Source organism: Trachurus trachurus (genome assembly GCF_905171665.1).
Source record: "Trachurus trachurus genome assembly, chromosome: 22".
Lineage (NCBI taxonomy): Eukaryota > Metazoa > Chordata > Actinopteri > Carangiformes > Carangidae > Trachurus > Trachurus trachurus.
Window position 1 is genome coordinate 22604946 of NC_139907.1, and position 19632 is coordinate 22624577.

Here is a 19632-nt window from a genome sequence, read left to right on the forward strand (position 1 = left end):
CTCTCAAACCTTTGCACACATCATCGTCCACGGCTAAGAAATGAAGCCAAGATCTAAGAACATGCTTTTTTTTCTGTGACCACTAGAGTTAGTCTTTAACTGTGAGTCGGTCCACAACTTTTTGCCCACCTTTGGGTTAGCCAGGAGTTCAGTGGAGTCAGACCCTGGGAGACAACTTCCCCTAAACATCTACAGTGGAGCAGCTCACTCTGAACTTCAGAATGTCTCCTCAGAAACCTGTGCTGACACCACAGAGTCTACGGCCATTTTTATTTATTTACAATGTATGATTGGGAATCACTGACAGTATTTGAGAGGTTTGAATTTTTAGAAGGTTGTTGAAGGGAACGTGTCTGTAGTGAAGGTCAGGTGTTATACCTGTGCTAACTAACAAATCAAACACAAAAAACATGCTCATTATGTTTTTTTTTTTTTTTTTTTAATTTCCCTCTTGAATTAAACATTTGGAGCAGTGATGTTAAATGTACGTATGGAGCTGAGATAAGGTTTCGGTGTAGTTTGTGACTGAGTTGCTGTACTCACTCTGACTGAGGGTCTTCTCTTCTCCCTGCTCCTGCTGTAGTTTCTACCTGACCAGTATATACGACCACTCCATCTTCGAGGCCTTCAGTAAAGTGGTCCAGAAGCTCATCCCTCAGCTGCCAACGCTGGAGAATCTGCTCAACATCTTCATATCAGTGAGTAAATCTTGTGTCCTGTTAAGGAACTGGATTCATTTAACATCTGTGGACACTGTAATCACTTGATTTCTTCACATCGCTGTGTCTCATGTGCTTGGCCTCCTGTACTTTACAATTGTGTCACTAGGTGGTAGTGATGCACAACAGATACAATGGTTGAACAACTGCATGAATGCACCTAGTATGAATATATCATTCTGTATATTGTCAGACAAAAAAGGAGAGCATGTTTAAATTCACAAAAACAAAATTAATTTATTAAATCAACTTATTTAAATAACTTAAACAAAATAACATGTTGAATCTGTAGGTGTTCTAATGAGACTATCAAAGTAAAGGGATGCTTCTTATGGAAGAAGAGACTCTGCCTGGTTTTTGGTTTAGTCAAGCCAGGCTTCAACATTTTGTGTGTGTGTATGTTGATATATGTAAATGTATATATTACCCACATACATAAATGAGAAACCAAAGCCTACTAGGTTTTACCAAACACCCCATAGAGACACATTCATGTTACTATGTCATACAATATTTACAGACCTCTTCTGACATCATCATTCAGGCAGTATTAGGTCCAACGATTTAAAAAGTATAATTTCAACATGTATTTATTTAAGCTTGTCAGTGTTTGCTGCTTCATACAACCGGAAGAGTCTCATCCTCGCTGTCACCTCCATGTAAATGAGCTTAAATGCTAAGGAGCTCCAGCTGCATCTGTTCACAGCTCACTTCATTTATTTTCTAAGCTACAGTCTCCAGTCAGATAGTAACACTTAATACTAATATAAATGATGTATGGTGCCGTAGATAGTTATACCTAAAGGCTAACAAAACATAAAATTACCGGTAGTGGTTTATTATGAGTGGTCAATTAAACCCTAATGTATGCCTAATAAGGACTGGTAAATAGTGTGATGTTATGTTAAAATAACATAGCAATAACATAGCAAACACAAATTTAAAGCTGTGCAGAAAAGAAAAATGAATTTGAGCCCACTCTGGGTCATAAAATTAGTGTAATAACTCATCTATCAGACGATGTAGGCCAAACTTTGTGCAAAATTCTATTTTTGATTAAATCCGGGATGAAAGTGTGGTATTTTTTTTCGCATTGGATAATGCAGGCGCACAAATTATACGTCAGCCTGCTCACGATTCACCAGCCACTGACATTGGATCCGTCATCCGTCAATCAAACGTCTTATACAACACACACACACTGAGCTCGGTCTCGCCCCAAGCTTTGAATATCCCGCCCGCTCGATAACGACCAATCAAATTTGTTTTCTTTACTAGGGAAAACTCGTGCGGCAACTCGTGACAACTCGGCGCGACAAACAGGACAAACGGCCATTTCTGTACACCTTTAAGTGAACCCAGCAGGATGTCCAGCACAGTGATGGGGTCACATCCCGGCTTGTCACAACCTCAAACTTATGTGATTCACTTGAATCCAACTTTGATACCAAGTATTGTAACGCTGAAAAATGAACCTTTCTTTTACATAAAATCAGAAATGATAACTTAAAAAATCAGGGTTGGAATTCTTTGAATAAAGAAGAGACATTTACGGTGGTGGAGAAGGCTCAGTGTGTCAGCTCTCTCTGCTGTGATCTCTGAGCTGTGATTGTATCTCCAGCTGCTGAGGAAAGCTGCTCTCTGTGGGTGGAGGAGGCCTGCACACACAGATATGAAGCAGCCGCTCTGAAAAAACAAAGGGTGTGTGTGTCTGTGTGCCCTGCCCAGGGATGAGGGGCGCTGAGGGGTAGAAAATTGGTGAATTATCGATTTTGGATGAAGTATCCCTTTAATGACCTCAAATCTTCATCATCCTCAATGAACTCTCCCTCTGAAGTTCTACAAGTGCGTCATTTGTTCATCATGTATTTGGTCTTAAAGTATTAAACAAAGGTTTTACTTGATAATGGATGATGAGGAGTCAGAATTATTCTAATTTATTCTGAGGAGGATGGGAAAGAGTGAACCACTTTACATAACACACCATCCAAGAGTCGTTGAGAAAAAACACACATTTTCTTCCTAGATCACCTACAATTACCTCCTTGTGGTTTTTTCCTCTAACAGCTAAATTGCAGGAAATAAGGACATTATCTCTCCTTAGTCACCATGTTGAATCATGTCCAGAGGTGCTTTTAATCACATTGTTATGACACATGCTTTTGGCCTTTTGGAAGTCAAATGTCATCGCTTCAATTTATCCTCGTGGACATGTGGGTCAAACTGTGGCATAATTAGTGAAAGAATTAATTATTTATAGCCAAAAATGTGTTTGTTTTTTAAAGTATATTTTGTGGGCTAACTTTTAATGCCTTTAGTGGATGGTTGAGAGTGACAGGAAATAGGGAGGCAGAGAGAGGGGGAAAGACATGCAGTAAAGGGCCGTCCGATGCGGGATTCAAACTGGGGCTGACTGCAGTCAGGACTGTAGCCTCTACATACAGTATGGGGGCGCCTGCTCAACCTACTGTGCCACTCGGCGCCTTATGTGGTCAGAGTGACCTGGATCTTTGACCTTTGCCTGGACCTTGATCTCCAAATTCTAATCAGTTCCCTCTGGATGTGAAATCAAAGCTTGTGCCAAATTTGAAGATGATACTGAATCATGTTCATGTTAATGGACCTGAAAACATTATGTCTCCAGCCAGTTGCAGCTGACATGGAGCAGGATTCACTCTATGATAAAAACATGGTGATGAGTTGACAGACCGACCTGTGGTCTCTTTACATGATGGACGTATGTTTTTATTCAGACATGATCTCTGTTTATTCTCCAACACACACACAAGCCTTGATAAATAATAACGAGAGAGAGACTGTGGTCACCAACTGGGTTGAAAATAATGCAGCAACACCCAGTCGTTTTCTCCTCACACAGATTTCCTGCAGTGCTGAGCGTTTAAATGTGGTGATGGTGGACTAATGTTCATTCATAGTGACACCTGCTGACGTTTAAACCATCTTATCATTATTGATAGAGAGCTATGAAGAAAACCTGAAAAAGTAACATTATTATTATTATTATTATCATTATTACAGTATTCACTGCAGATTTTCGGTAGACTGACACTGATCTCTGCTGACTCCATACAAATGTGATTTAAAAATCTGTGTGTAAACACGGTTTTTGTTTTATTACTACATCATTTATCTGCATTAACAGCCTGACCATTGTCTAAACCGTCTCCTACAGGGTTGACAGAATAATCTAAAGGGTATCTAGTGAACTACAGACCAGGCAGTGTTTGGCTTTAGGATTGCTTCCCTTTATAATACAGTTGATTTAATTATTAATTGTCCTGGTAAATGCATGTCTAATCATCACAAGTTACTCTCTGCCATTCAGACAGCATTTTTAATTTATGTATGTTGTTCTCGGAAGGAATTAAGCAGCTGAGCTGACAGTCCCTCAAGAGAAGCTGGTATTTAAGATTTAGAGCCAGGCTCATGTGCTAGAAAAGAATTTAAATAACATTTTTTAACAACGCTGGAAGCCACTTAAAGTGTGCTCTAGTATTAGGTATGAACAATGTGTTCTTATTAATAATGTGATTAATAAGAACAATGTGATTAATAAGAAGCAAGAGAGGAAAAGGGTGTTTAAATGTGTCTCCATCTTAGTTTCTATTTGAAAAAGAACAACACATTTAGTTTCTATGTTTGAGCATTTAACAGTTGGAAAGGTAAACACACAGTAACTTTTGCCCCAGCGGTTGTAAAATTAAAACAATCATGAAAGATAATGGTTAGTGCTGTTGTGAGATGCCTTCAGCATCTCCTAGTTTGGATTCCTTAAGTGTTAGTAGTTCAGGAGTTTTTTTCACCTGGAGCTGAATGATCCACACAGGTCGTCTCCTCCTCCACAATAAACAGACCTGTGATTAAAAGTAGTAAAAACGCTGAATAAAGCAGGTCCATGTTCAGAATCAGACAGTGATGTTCATCGGACTAAGGACATCAGTTGATCTTCATTCCTTCATTCCTTCATGACCTCCGCCTACGGTCATGAGCTCTGGATAGTGACGAGGAATAATGAGATCACAGATTCTCAGCCTTAAAGTCAGGGCGAGGAGCTTTGACATTTAGTGGGAGCATGGAGCAGAGCTGGTTTAGGTGTCTGGTTAAGATCCTCCTGAGAGAGTGACTCTCGTTTTTTATTTTAGGTTTTATAGAAATGTCCAACAGGTAAGAGACTCTGAGGTAGAGATGCTGGAGAGAGTATACATCTCAACTGAAATCAAAATTGATAATTCACCAATCATCTTCTCACCATCATGCCAAGGAAGGGTTGGGAGAACTTTTGGAGTCATCAAAACGCTTTTGGAGTTCTGGGGGTGTCCGTACTGACACTTGGGTCAGTGCAGACGAGCAGTATGGAGGTATTTGTTTCATAGTGTGTGTTTTGGACGATTCAAAAGTGGACTCTATCCGCCACCATTATATGAAAATCCGTTGCCAGCCGAACCCCCCCTGGAACTCCAAAAGAGTTTTGATAACTCAGAAAGTTCTCCAAACCCTTCCTTGGCATGACAGTGAGTAGAAAACTGGTGAATTATTGATTTTGGGTGAAGTGTCCCTTAACGTACACTGAGGTCTCAGTGTCTCTTTTTTTTCTCTGCCTCTGTTTCAGAACTCGGGTATTGAGAAGGCCTTCCTGTTTGATGTGGTCAGTAAGATTTACATCGCCACAGACAGCAGCCCAGTGGACATGCAGACGTATGAACTGTGCTGTGACATGATCGATGTGGTCATCGACATCTCCTGCATCTATGGGTCAGTAGATACTAGTCTTTTTTTTCAGCTGCTCTATTCATATTGGCCATAGTTTCCATTTCATATCTAGATGAACATTAAAGCAGACATACTGGTGTACAAGTCAAAGCTGATGCAAAGGTAATGCTCCAACATTTGACGCTGCTCTGAGACAACGACTGGTCTTGTAACTCCTTAGACACATGCTGTGTTTTAGTTGAGTCATGATAATCATTCAAAATCATTAAGAAAGGTTTGTCAAATTTACTATATACTATAGAGTCATACACCTTGTATTTACATTGTTTTTTTATTATCTTTTAAAACTAATTTTTGGCTGTGACTCCAAAATAGTAATTTCTGTGGTTGGAGAGGTGGTACTGATTTGAGGCAGGGATGGGTGACAGGAGGAGGTTTTACTGAAAAGAATATTTGAAAAGAAAAGAAGTTCATTTCAATCTGAATTTCAAGGTGTTGTGAAGCGTAAACTTGCACAACACTGTTTCTAATCCAAGTACACATTTTTGTTTTCTTTTTGCATCTTTGTCTCTAACATTTCTCAAAGAATAGGATAATTGGCCAATTAGGGTAAAACCAAGGGAGCCACAGATTCAGCTGATTAACTACAATTGGTTGAATTTGCAACTCCTCTTGGCTTCGCTCGACATTAGAGAGAGTTATTCTGCTCATTTCACAACTTCCCTGTTCTGGTTCACCACACTCTCACTGTCACATTTGGCAGCAGCAGCAGTAGAAAAAGCTCTAAAAGGCACCATCCACTAGCTGCTGAGAGCCAGCGAGCAGCTGGTGACCACCGAGGAGCATTTAGCAGCTGAAGAGCCAGAGTGGGAACACTGGTCAGAAACATGACTCCTGATGGAGGGTAATGATGCTCTATAACTGCTGACCCCACCAGGTCACCAGAACACCTTAAAAGGTGATGTGTCATGTCTCTTGTTCATACAGTAAGTAGTAGCCAAAAACATGGAATATCTGAAAAGTTCTGCCTTCGACAATCCAGAAAAAGGCCTTAAAAATACAGTTGTATGGCTAAATAAGTGCATTATGAAATGTTCATATATATATACATACATATATACACTTCAACATACTGTATGTCTTTACAGTGATTTAGAAATCTGTCCTACACACTGACCTTATCAGGCAGATATGCTTTCTTGACAAGTGTAAACAGTGTGGTAAAATGACAGTTTACATCCTGTTATGGTTTACAGTTCATTGTTATATCATGCAATCCTTGCACTGTTAACTGTTTGTGTACTTCAAATCTGAGGGGTTTATGTTGAAGACAAGTAAAACATTGAATGAAGAAATCGAATGAAACCCCTAGTTATTGATATGATTATAAGCATCTATCTGTGTGGTGGTGGTTATGGAACTGATTATGACTCAGGAAAACACTGGTGGTGAGATGACGTGTGGTGGTTGGAGTGGCTGAAATCACTGTCCTTATGGAGGTAAAGTGTGCTGGGTAGTTGAACTGGCAGACTGGATATAATAGTGGTGCAGAGCTGAATGTGAAGTAAAGCCCTCTGATCCCAGCAGAATCTGCTCTGTAGCCTCTCCACAATAATCACTGCAGCCGGGAGGATAATTAGCTCCTGATCCAGAGCTGTGTGATTCAGTGGTTCAGAGTTCAGTCACAACCTGGAAGAGGAATTAATGAGACACCGATTCCTCCAATGTCATGAAGGAACCAGGAGAGATGAGCAAATAGGATCAGAGTCGCAGTTGCGACCCATGAGGGCTCAGTAGTCATTATGACATGATTAGATCATGGATCACTCCACATTTCAGTTTGATCTCAGCTATTACACCTGTTGAGTTTTCTGACTGTGATGCTATCACAGTGACAAAATAAGTGTAACTTCGTAACTCTGTAGCATCAGTACATACATACATAGATAGACCACACACAACAGAGCCAAAGAGTCTATACAACAACCCACATTAGTTCCTGCTAAGACTTTTGCCAGGGAGTAGCAGCAGTTTTACAGAACAGGCAGCTGCTGCACATTAACCAGCATGGAAACATTTCACCTGTCACCTGGATCTGTGCTGCAAACTCTTCACTAACAATCCAACAACACAGTCTGTCCATGACATGTAGCAGCCAACTGCTCGCAATCAAACTGACACAGACACACCCTCCAGCTGGCTGAGATAAAAACCACGATTTCTTGCTTTTTCCAGCCTTTCAATTAATTTACTAAAAAAAAAAAACACATTTAAAAGTCATGCTGGCATTTTTGTAACTAAACCAATTAGCGCTCATTTAGTGTGTTAATAGCTATGTCTTCACTGGGGTCTGATGTTCCCTAATTGTGACCAAAATGATAATTTTCCTGTTTGAGAAATGATAATTAATTTGCTAATGATAAATGGATGAATGGATGGGTAGAGCCAAGTTCACCCTCATTCATTTTCTTTATGCTCAACCACAGTCTTCTTAAGCTTTCCACTGGGAAGAATAATCTAAAGGTTGTCCTCTGGGATGCTTTTCTCTGATAGTTCTCTAATAGTCTGATGAAGTAGTCAGTACATCAGCAGTAATCATTTTCACTCTGATTGTTCCTGCAATACATGCATCAAAGGACACTGGGAGTTCTGAGGAAAAGTGTCAGGATGCTTTCTGTGTTGAACGCTACAACGCCACCTTTGTCTAATGTGTCCACTTGAAGAGATGTTTCATGCTCTGGTGAACTAGAAACATGAGTTGAGCTGATTGTGGTGTAGAGGAGGGAATCAGTCTGAGACATGAAGTATCCATCTCTAGTGTGGTGATAGACAGCTCTGTTGTGTGTCTTTTCACCTTCTCGTGCAGATTTAACTCTCTCGTCTTGGTTGTTAAAGGGAAACACAAAGAGGTAGCTCAGTCTTTTCAAATTGTTTCTAGCCTCTGTTACTGCATCTAACATAGGCTGCTGAAAGTCACACAACTGTGCAGGCTCCTCCTTTTCCATTTCTGTTTGAAACCTGCACAACCTCTGAGATTCAATGGCATTTTATTATTGTAGTTTCTGAAGAAGAGAAATATTTTAATATCACGGTCAACAGCTAAAAGAACACTAACTAAGGTCAGTGCAGACTGATGATCGGACTGGACAGAACAGCAGTAAACACAGCAGCAGACGTATTTGAATGACACAGACATTAATTAACCTATTTCTGATGATCACAGATGAGAAAACAAACCAGACAACATTCATGCATCCACTCTCGGCCACTTAGCTGTGATCATGCTGTGCTGCCAGTAGATCAAGCAAAGTAGCTCTCCCCCTGTCAACGTCTCCCAGCGTCCAACGTCCTGGTTCCCAGGACTGATGACAAATATCTACCCCAAGGTCTCCTGCTAGGTGAACCGTTTGAAGCGTGTTATTATTTTCTCTAAGTTTCTATGTCAGATATTTATGATTTTTCAGTTTGTTATTCATTTAAAATGAGTCACTCCACTGTTGCCTCATGTTGGAGAAACCCAACATGAACAGTAAGTGTGTGGGTGGAGCTGCGAGACAGAACCAAATATTTAGCTGGAGAGGGAGACAGACATGAGGGAGATGACGACCACCAGAGCCTGACGATCCACTCTCTCTGTGTCTCTCTGGTATTTTAATCTTTTCACATTAAGCCATCTTGTGATCCACTGGGGGAAAAAAAATCCTGGTTCTCCCAATGACAGGACAGTCTCAGTCAGTTGGTTCTTTTCCCCTGATCATGCGCTGACAGATACAGTACTCTCTTAGCCAATCATCTGTCATGATGAGCTGCATGACAGTGCAATCAATAATACAACAACAACAACAACAACAACAACAACAACAACCCCCTGTAAATACAACAATGACATCATCTACTGTATGAAGCTCTTTTAAAATTTTGTGAACTTAATTGATTTCCTATACAACCACTGTCACGTATTTTATTCATTGTATTCACTTCAGGATCAGGGCCACTGTAAAAAAAAAATGTGTGTGTTCTGACTTTTTGCCCTTTAGGCTACTCATTTTCCAAGTGGTAAAAAGTACTGGTTATGGTCAAATCTTCTAAATGTAACTCTGGTGAGTGACATAAAGTCATTTTTGAGGCAGAAAACCCCTGTGCCAAATGTCTGTTACACACACAGGTCAGATATAAATCATATTAATTTCAGTCAATCTAACAACAGAAATAAAAATAACACAATGACAATGATTGTGTTAATATAACACTTAATTACATTATAAACAGCCAAGCGTACATGGCTGCGAAATCTGTTAAAATGCACAATATTGTCTCACAAGTATACCACCATTATTAGCTCTGACAAATAGTCAATGTATTTGTTTGAAAATGCTCTTTACTCCTGTGGACAGAAATACGTTTTTGGCACTACACTGGCAATACTTTCACGTAGGCTCCTGTGCTTCTCCGGGAACAACACAGGCAGCAGACAGTTGCCTTTCTCAACCAGAGTACCACTCTGCTTTGAGAATAAAGTCAGAATTCTGACATTAATCTCAGAATTTTGAGAAAAAAGTCAGAATACAAGGCAAGGTAAGGTAAGGTGGATAAGGTTAAATCTCAAACCATGGCCTTAAATTTATGTCTGTACAGTTTTGATCTTCAAAAAAACATGAAATAACTTCTACTTTAACTAAAGGACATAGGAAACTTTATTTCTGTATTTAGCTTTCAGTCGTCAGTTTTACTGATTTTCTAAAGCTGCCCCTGATATTATCAGAGATTCAGGACTTTAAAGTGGGTAAGGAAGCATAATCACTCACACTTGATGATCATGACCAGCAGTTCCACTTGAAAATCTCAGAAATATTTGCGGCCCACATCTGACCTCATGATAATACAGAGTTCATTATTCACATTCTCACAGCAGTTTTTCCTTTTATGATAACAGTAGAACATTCAGGGCTGAATTTCGAAGCAGTAAAATATCCTGTTTTTTTTAAAAATTCTTTTCTTTTTTGTTCACATATCATATGTATTTTCCATCTGTCTCTGACTCCTTTTAATCCTTCATGTTGCTCACCAGTCTTTCACAGAGTAAGCATTTATTAATAGCATGATAAGTTTTATTTAATAATTTGGAAGACTTGCACCCACTCAGAGTGTATACATATAGGATATAGGCTCCATTAGTTTCTGTGTGTGATGGCCCATGGCAGAGTAAGTGTGAGTCAGTGTAACAGGACGTGCAGGTTGTGTGACAGATATTCAGATTTTCAGGAGGTTGTGCACTGAAAACAGAACAGTCGGGCTTACTCGAAAAATAATTGGGCCAGCTGTCATGACATGATGTGTCATATAATTCTTGTACATTTGAACAACACCTCTGAATTTTTCATGTCAAACCAGTCATGGTGTACAAGCCTAACAATATGATCTTAACTACGCCATTGAGTTTGACAAAAGCAAGGAGGTAGGTGAATGTAAGGGTAAAAGAAGAGGAGAACAGCAGGAGAGCACAGTAAATAAGCTCGAGAGCTCTGTAGTTTAAATTGAATTAGAGTGACTAATTGATTTATCAGAATAGATAAGAATAAAAAATACACATTCTCACATACATAATGTAATGTAAAAGTTACTGTCGAAACAGTGAGCAGTAAGTCACAAGTGGAGAAAATTGAAACCTACTTGAAAATAAGAATGAATTTAGCAAAGAACTCCATGGATACATGTGGTTCTGATGTCTTGTATAATCAAAATGGTCATTTCCAAATACATTTTTTTTTAAATTTTCAGCAGAATATTTCCCATGCTGTGCCACAATTGAATTGTTTGAATATTTGTGTAAAGACAGTTTGTCATATTAGCTCATTAACAACAACCTGACAGTCAGGTTCCTGTTCTTAGGCCTGTGACCTTTGGTCTCTGCAGTATATACAGTATGTTGCACAGAGGGGCTGTGGCGAGTACAGAGAGGATGGTTAACTGGTAAAGAATCCTATTGCATCTTACTTTATCCTATTTTATCTCTGTTAAGGAAATCCTAGAGACTCAACCCAACATTGGTTATCAACTTTTATGTCTGGTGCAATCGTGGCTATTTTTCTCATCTCATCTTATTCAGTGTTACGCCCCTGCTAGGGGTCTCTGAGGAGCAACATGAATGCAAGACCCTCTTCCCAGAACTCAAAGCAGCCACCAGGATTCAAATAGAAAATAACTTGTAATTTATTGATACAAGAATAAATAAAGGAGATATAAACAACTGAGATGACGTCAGGGTGGACCCAGGCCAACATAACAAACAAAAGAGGAATCTAACTCAAAATGCCAAACTGACCTGCAACGAAAAGAAAAGGAAAGAACATAAACTGCCCTCCCTGGCTACCCACAAAAACAGGAGAAAACTGGTAACTGAAATGGCGGTCCACCCCTACAAAAGAACAACATAACTAAAGGTGGCTGGTTGGGTTAAGGAAAGGAGTCTTCTGCCGTGCTCTGCCCATCGCCGACTGCTCAGCTGGAGTTTAAATGCCAAGCCCCCAGACCCACGCGCCAATCCCCGACCAGGCTGAGGACCAGGCACCAATCGCTCGGGAGTGGGAGGAGTTTGAGGCTAACAAGCACCACCTGGGATGAGAGACAGACACACCACATACACACCTGCACACATTTAACAGATAACGACGGCAGTCGTAACATCAGGTATTTTTGTAACTCATGAGACTGTACTGGACTGGTTCTGTAACCAAAACCTGTTTATTTGCATTATAAAGTGGGGAAGTGATATCTGATCACAAGTGATTGATTGCATGCACCACCAGGTGAAGCCAGGTGTGAATTAGCCAGTCTGTGTGAACAGACAGAAATTTCAATCTAAAATAAGACAACAAATACAAAATAAAATTTAAAAAAACACACAAACAAGTTCACTGCTGTGATGGGATCACTGAAGACACAGGTCTATTTAACCTTTATTTTACCAGGATGTGATGTGACTTGAGATTGGATCTCTTTTGCAAGGGAGACCTAGCCAAGAGGCTGAACTGGTGCATCAACAATAATAAAAAGCAAGCAATTGGTCATAACAATACAAACAACATTACAATAAACGGTCAGTTAAGTATAGCAGCTTCACATTATTGTTAATAGGCTCTATGCTGAGGGTCACATGACCAAACCGGAAACCGGGTAACTCCACTTCCGCTGAGATTCTGACAAGCACAACGCGCGGTAAAAACAAATCAAACCCACTTCATTTTTCCACGATTTTGTTGTTGCTCTTCCCAGGATGGCACAACAACTTTTTTATTCACGATGCCTGCAGGAATTACCCAATCTGAGCATGTCCGACGTCCATCGAATCATATCTAAAGCTCCTACCACAAAAATGGACAAGCTTAATGTTAATAGTTTTGCTAATGCTAACTCTCGCTGTCTGTAACTTACTGCCAGGTTATAGACTACTTGTTCCCTGCAAATTCTCACGATTGATTACTGGCTGAGTTAATCTGTTTTTATGAGCCTGTCATCGGTTCACTGCTATTCCAACATGGAAATAAACATTAAGACTTCCACCGCTTATTTTCTTCATATGTAATGTAGCCTATAATGTAAAAAACATCTTGTGGACATGGTAAAAAGGTTAAAAGCTCTAAAAAATGCCTTCTCTATATTTCTGTATACTTTGCAATTACCAGTTTGAAAAAAAGATTACACAAAGGAATGAAATATGAAGTTTATTCAACAATGTCCATTGTTAACATAAAAAAACATTTAATACACAACTTGTAACCTCCTTGTATGACGTCGGTCTGAAGGAAGTGCCGGCTGCAGACGGTGGTGCTATTTTTTATTATTAAGTTTTTTCTTTTAATATTGTGAATCCACTTCTTTCTCTGGTCCACATCCTTGGGGAACGAATGGAAACTGACAGAGCTGTTGAATCTCCCTGACATAGGGCATTCAGGAACACAGCAAAAGCTGTGGTTGCTTGCCTTGGCTGGCACTTCACCTTCTTTTCCCTGTCTTTACTCGACATTTTTCAAACATAAAACATAAAAGCGATAAAAAACATTATACATTACATACAACATAAAAGAGACTATAACGTTATAGTCTACTTGCCAGCCCATAGGGCCCCATTGTGAACCCGGAAATGTTGAGTACCCCAAAGTTTTATTTTAGAAATATATAGTATGGGTCCCCAGTATTCAGAAACTGCCGGATGCTAACTTATATATATTGGGCAATTAGCACAATTGACATAATTAGCATAAATTAGCATATTTTGCCTATATGGGCAATATTTCAACAAAATTGACTTGGCTGATCTGGGCAATATTGGAGTGGTTTTAGGGGTTATTGATGATGCTGAATCCATTTCTGACATTTTCAAAATTCAAAATGGCTGTCTAAACCGGAAGTGACCAGATTTTAACCACCAGTGGGCCGATTTTGATGGATTTCAATCTGGTCACTTCCGGTTTAGACAGCCATTTTGAATTTTGAAAATGTCAGAAATGGATTCAGCATCATCAATAACCCCTAAAACCACTCCACTATTGCCCAGATCAGCCAAGTCAATTTTGTTGAAATATTGCCCATATAGGCAAAATATGCTAATTTATGCTAATTATGTCAATTGTGCTAATTGCCCAATATATATAAGTTAGCATCCGGCAGTTTCTGAATACTGGGGACCCATACTATATATTTCTAACATAAAACTTTGGGGTACTCAACATTTCCGGGTACTCATTGTTGGCAAGTAGACTATTATAACTACCTGTAGCAAAAGAACGCGTAGAAGTAGCTGGCTGTGGTCTGTTTGATTTGTTTTTACCGCGCGTTGTGCTTGTCAGAATCTAAGCGGAAGTGAAGTTACCCGGTTTCCGGTTTGGTCATGTGACCCTCGGCATAGAGCCTATTTGCGTTTTAAAAGAGCCTTGAATTCACCCGAGGAAATTAGTTCAGGAAGTTGTAGAGAGTTCTGAATGTGGTTCCAGGACCGCAGGAGAAAGCTGCTCTGTATGACACCGCTGGGATTTTATACAGCTTCTGTGTGTAAGAGCAGACGCTGTACACAGCTGGAAACAGCTTGCACAGATAGGAGGGGCGTTTATCCTGGAAGGCTTTGTAAATAAAAATCCAATGGCGTTTTCCCCGCAGGTTCAGTGAGGGCCAGGAGACCAGAGAGTAGAGAACACAGTGGTGGGTCCTGAACGCTGAGTTAGTGATGAAGGGTAAAGCTTGTTAACACCGAACAACAAACAGTTTGCAACTGCACTTAAGGAAGCAAGTCGAGGGCAGGTGTTGTTGCAATGAGCCCACTGGGGCTCTGATTGGTCAGGATCAGAGCAGCGAGGAGGCTTAAAGAGCCTTGAGCATTTCAGGCAGAGTACAATTTGATGTACACCAAAAAAAAAAGTTGTCTTTTTTAGAAACAACATGTGAGAATGGCCATAGGTCCTGTTAAAACAGCATCTGCACGTTAGAAAGTCTCTGGTGTGTTTGGCCTCTGGTCATTTGCCGTCAGCTAATGCTAGCCCCCCTCGCTCTTAGGACAAACACAGCATTTGGGGTCTGTATGAGTGGAGTACAAACAGCATGATGGGTCGTCTCAGATGTTGTTAAGGGACATGACAAAGGTGCAGTAAGAGATTCTGGAGAAAGACAGCAAAACAAATGCACCTCACCCTTCAGTGCTTCTTCAGACGCCAAGCTCCTCAAATAGGCTTTATGCACAGCTCCACTACTTCCTGAACTTAAACAAGCTCCTTTATTTCCTGTCTTACATTATTGGACAAACTGATTAATCCAGGTGTGTCTGGCTCTGACCTCAGTAGTCACAACAATGGTCAGACACACCTGGATTAATCAGTTTGTCCAATAATGTAAGACAGGAAATAAAGGAGCTTGTTTAAGTTCAGGAAGTAGTGGAACTGCGCATAAAGCCTATTCATGGGAATGTCCAGTCTGTCCAAGGTTTTCTGCTCACTGATGGCGGCCATAAGACCTCAAGTTTCTTTAAAAAAGTTACAAGGTTTTGTCAAGGATGTCACAGCAAGGGTGGTTCATATTGCGTGACATTTGTGCACAGCAGGCCTCAGATTATGTTTTACAACTTTCGTGACACTGTGCAAAGCAGAGCGAGTGTGCAGGAACAGCTGAGCACAGAGCAGATTTTTCTGAGGGAACCTCTGACTATATCTGGGTGAGAGACATTAGTGACTATGTGAATAAAGCAAACAGGAGATCCATTAATCAAGCTCAGAATTAATTTTTTGTTTGTATTTTCTCAAGTAAAAATTGACTTGAAAACACAATTTGTATGTGAAATATCTTTTTCCATGCTCAAAAAGCCCAACTGCCTGCTCTTAGGAATGAACCACATGTTTCTTCATGGTGTATGATGATGTTCTCCAGTCAGAAGCACACCGCAGAAGTTGATAGTTTGTCTCCTAGCAACACCACCTCTCCGTTGTCAGTCAGCCAGTGCTGTGGGAAACACCCACTCAGGGGCTTGAGGCTTAGATGCTGTGAACACAGATAAGTCCAACAATTATTTCATCCAGTTTAAAGATGATTTCACCAGTCCAGTGACTCAGAGGTTCATCCGACTACATTTGTTTTAATGTACAATTCCTGACTCTGCAGCCCTTTTTACATACACTGGGGCTTAATCTGATTTATTATATAGGTTTCAGTCTTCTTCACAGTCACATCATATTGTACAGAATCATGCTGCTACCACATCACGAAAAAAAAAACAAAAAAAAAACAGTATTAGTGCACAAAAAAAAAAAAACTTTTGGGGACAAGTTTCAGTCCTAATTTTGGACATCTTGTCCAATTAGAAAAATAAATCTGATGTAGGTGTTACTGGTTAAAGCAGGGGGTTAAAGATTAAAGGGATAGTTCAACATTTTGGCAAATTGGCCCATTGCCATAATCCGAGGTAAATTCATGCAAAACCGCTGATGCGTGTTCCCGTTGGGGGCATTTGCCTTGAAAACAACTGTATGAATGCTAGTGCTTTCTCAGAAGTGTTAAATCCAACATGTCCTCCAACCTAAACAACCTCAGGAGTAAGGACCTATTGGAGCATAAAAGCACCTGGTTCCACCACACATGGTCACACATGTTCACTGTTTACTTAGCTACAAGCACAATGACTATCTGGTTGAGTGTAGGAGAAGAAGTGAAGTCAAAGTGACTTAAAGGGATAGTTCAACAAAATTTGTGACCTGCACATTCACCACGCTATGAGATAATAACAGAACGTTATGAGACAGAGTTGTTTTTGAGGTAAATTTATGCAAAACCGCTGATGCGCGTTCCCGCCGCAGTCTCTGCATTTGCCTTGAAAACAACTCCGTCTCGTAATGCTCCGTTATTATCTCATGGCGTGGTGAATGTGCAGGTCACAACTTGTCCACAAGTTGTTGGATTGTGCATTTGATGAGGGAAACCAAGAAATCCCTTTAGCCTCCAAAGTGTAGCTCTGAGCAGCTCACGGCTCTGCTCCGCCGTTCTAAAAATAACTTGCACCGTCTCTTAAAGGTAACAAACCTACTGCTATGAATATAGGGATTATGGCAATGGGCCAGTTTGCCAAAATGTTGAACTATCCCTTTAAAGGTTAAGGGGTGATTTCGGGGCAAGTCTTTAATGTCCCCAACAGTGACCCATAACAGCTTGCCTGTGTGTATGCGTGTGTGAGGTTTACCCTGGGCGTCACAGCTGAGGGTCTAAACTGAACTGGGCCACACTTGGCCTGAAGTGAGTGAATATTTAACCATGGCAGCTGTTGCAGGGAGCGCATGACTGACTCCTGCGCACAGAGGTGGACACCTGATGTCAATACAGTAGATCATGTTCACATCATAAACATCCACTCAGTTAACCAGGACTGTCCACCTTTTAAAAGGTGACTGCGCACTCACCTGTGTTGGTGAGTGAGCGTGGGAGCGCTGCAGGTGCCCGTCAGACCTGCTCTCATAAATCATAAAACAGATTGCAATGCAGAAGGCTGCTGTCATTATCGTGACAAAACAGCTGGGATATTATCCTTAATTAGAGGCTTCAGGAAATGGAGTCTTTTTTCACCTCATTTAATTAATGAGCTCTGGTGGTGTGAGAAACCTGGCGCGCTACACGTTTGGAAAGCTCGAAATGTGACTGAAATATTCCTCAGCCAACTGACGCAGCCAACTCTTATTGTCAGGGAAACGCAATTATCTCTTTTTCCCTCCACAACAATGATGAATTCACATCTGACTGAACTGACATGAGCTGAGCATGTTTCCCTGCTCTGCTCTGCTGTCAGGCTGAGCAGCACCAGGACTATTCTTAGCTCTCGCGTGTCGTCACATCTAAGCTAACGGCCACGACAACATGAGATTAAGCAAGAGTGAGCATTTTATTCATTTTGATAATTATGCTTAATCCGGCATCTGTTGCATGGAGATGTTTTTTCTTTCATATTCCTACTGTACCATGTGTTGGGTTGCCAGTGGTGCCTCAGGTGCTGATATGAACGATTCATAATTAATAGCTCAGCTTGGTGCTGTGTTTGTAGATTGATGTGTAAAAATAATTCCCTGTGAATCCTTTATACTTCTTCACAGCTACTTAGACACATTTCAGGAAGTTTATTCCATCAGCTCAAACGGCTTTTCTGAGTTTCCCAAAAAAGAAGAGAAACTCTGCTCAAGTCTCTTTTCTTTCAGATGAAACAGCTGGTCAACCTTAAAACCCATCACATGCTGGGTGGAAACGCACAAGTGACGAGCCATAGTTGTCATGGAGTGAGGAGATTGGACCCAAAAGCAGACTCAGGCAAAAATGCAGGTTCTGTGACACAAAAGAGTTTATTCTACTCACAAAACTAGCAGGGGGGAAACGCTGACAATCAGACAAAGACAAAGGGAGACACTGAGGCTAAATACACAAGGGAAGACACAGGTGGTGCAATCAAGACAGGTGAAACACATTAGGTAATCAAACGGGCGGGAAACCTAACAAGACAGACTTCAAAATAAAACAGAAAACAGGAACACAACAGGAAAAAAAAGACACAGACCATGACCAAAGACAAGAGGTGGATTGGACTACATGCAGGTGCAGCTCACAGTCGGCCATAATGGAATGGGCAACTTGCTCTGACTCTGACTGCAGTTAGAGTGCAGTAGATGGGTGATCCAGTCATCTTCACTAAAAAAACTATTCATAACTCTGTGAAAAATAAATCAGTATGTAGCTTTTACTTTAAAGCAGAAGTACAGATGTTACTGGTTCAAATTTGCGGACTTCACGCGTGGTCCACGCGAGACGGCACAAGACTCATGCATTTTTTTTCTTTGGCGAGACAAGAGGTTTTAATGAAAAGCCTCAATGTGCCAAAACAACCGCCAGGTGGCATCTGTGAGAACGGAGGACGACAGGCGGATGACTCAGTGATCTGTGCAGTAATCCACAGCTTAAACTCTAGGCTATTAAACTAGAACTAACTACTGTATACACTGCCTAAATCACAGAAACTATTGTAATATGATAAAGCCTGTCTTGCTTTATGACTTGATGATTATGTATCACATATCGCCGCGATTAGGAGTGGCGCTGTTCATGATACAGAATACAAGAGGATGAAAGGAGAACTAGCTGCAGACAGTAAATAATATAGTAGCCTAGTTTTTCAATGACAAAATGTAACGACGGCAGCTACAGTAGACTATAGCCCACGTCTCACTCTCTTTTTTCGGTCATCTGTCTCGTCATCTCCAAAATGTGTTTTTAAAATGAGCCAACTACAGTACTGTGCAGTAGTGCCGCAGATTTCTCACTCCGCACCTTGTTTGAGAGTGCAGCTGGATGATTTCTTGTGAATGAACGGGTCTGTGTCACTTTGGGGCTGGGCGATAAAACATAGGATAAATAACTTTCCCTCGATAGAAGACGCGGCCGATACAAAGTGACACCGTCAGCCATGCAGCCGGCCTGGACTTTTTATTTTTAATTATGAAGGATCATCTGCGCAAGGCAAAGATGATAGCATCAACAAAACACGGCGTAACACACGCGGCTGTATGGGACAGGCTTTTATTTAATTCAGAACAAACCGCTTAGCAAAAATGGAAAATATAGTCTATAATAATTAATTGATCTGTTGTTTGGCCACTGTTTGAAAATAACCCGA

The 19632-nt window shown here is 40.6% G+C and overlaps 1 protein-coding gene across 1 annotated transcript in view; it reads left to right on the forward strand.

Moving 5' to 3' along the window:
• rragd (ras-related GTP binding D) overlaps nt 1-19632 on the forward strand; it is a 48402-nt gene that overhangs the window by 6018 nt on the left and 22752 nt on the right. Inside the window, exons 5-6 of the mRNA XM_083998604.1 lie at nt 584-698; nt 5350-5492. Coding sequence (XP_083854730.1) covers nt 584-698; nt 5350-5492 — 258 coding nt within the window. The remainder of the gene's footprint in view (nt 1-583; nt 699-5349; nt 5493-19632) is intronic.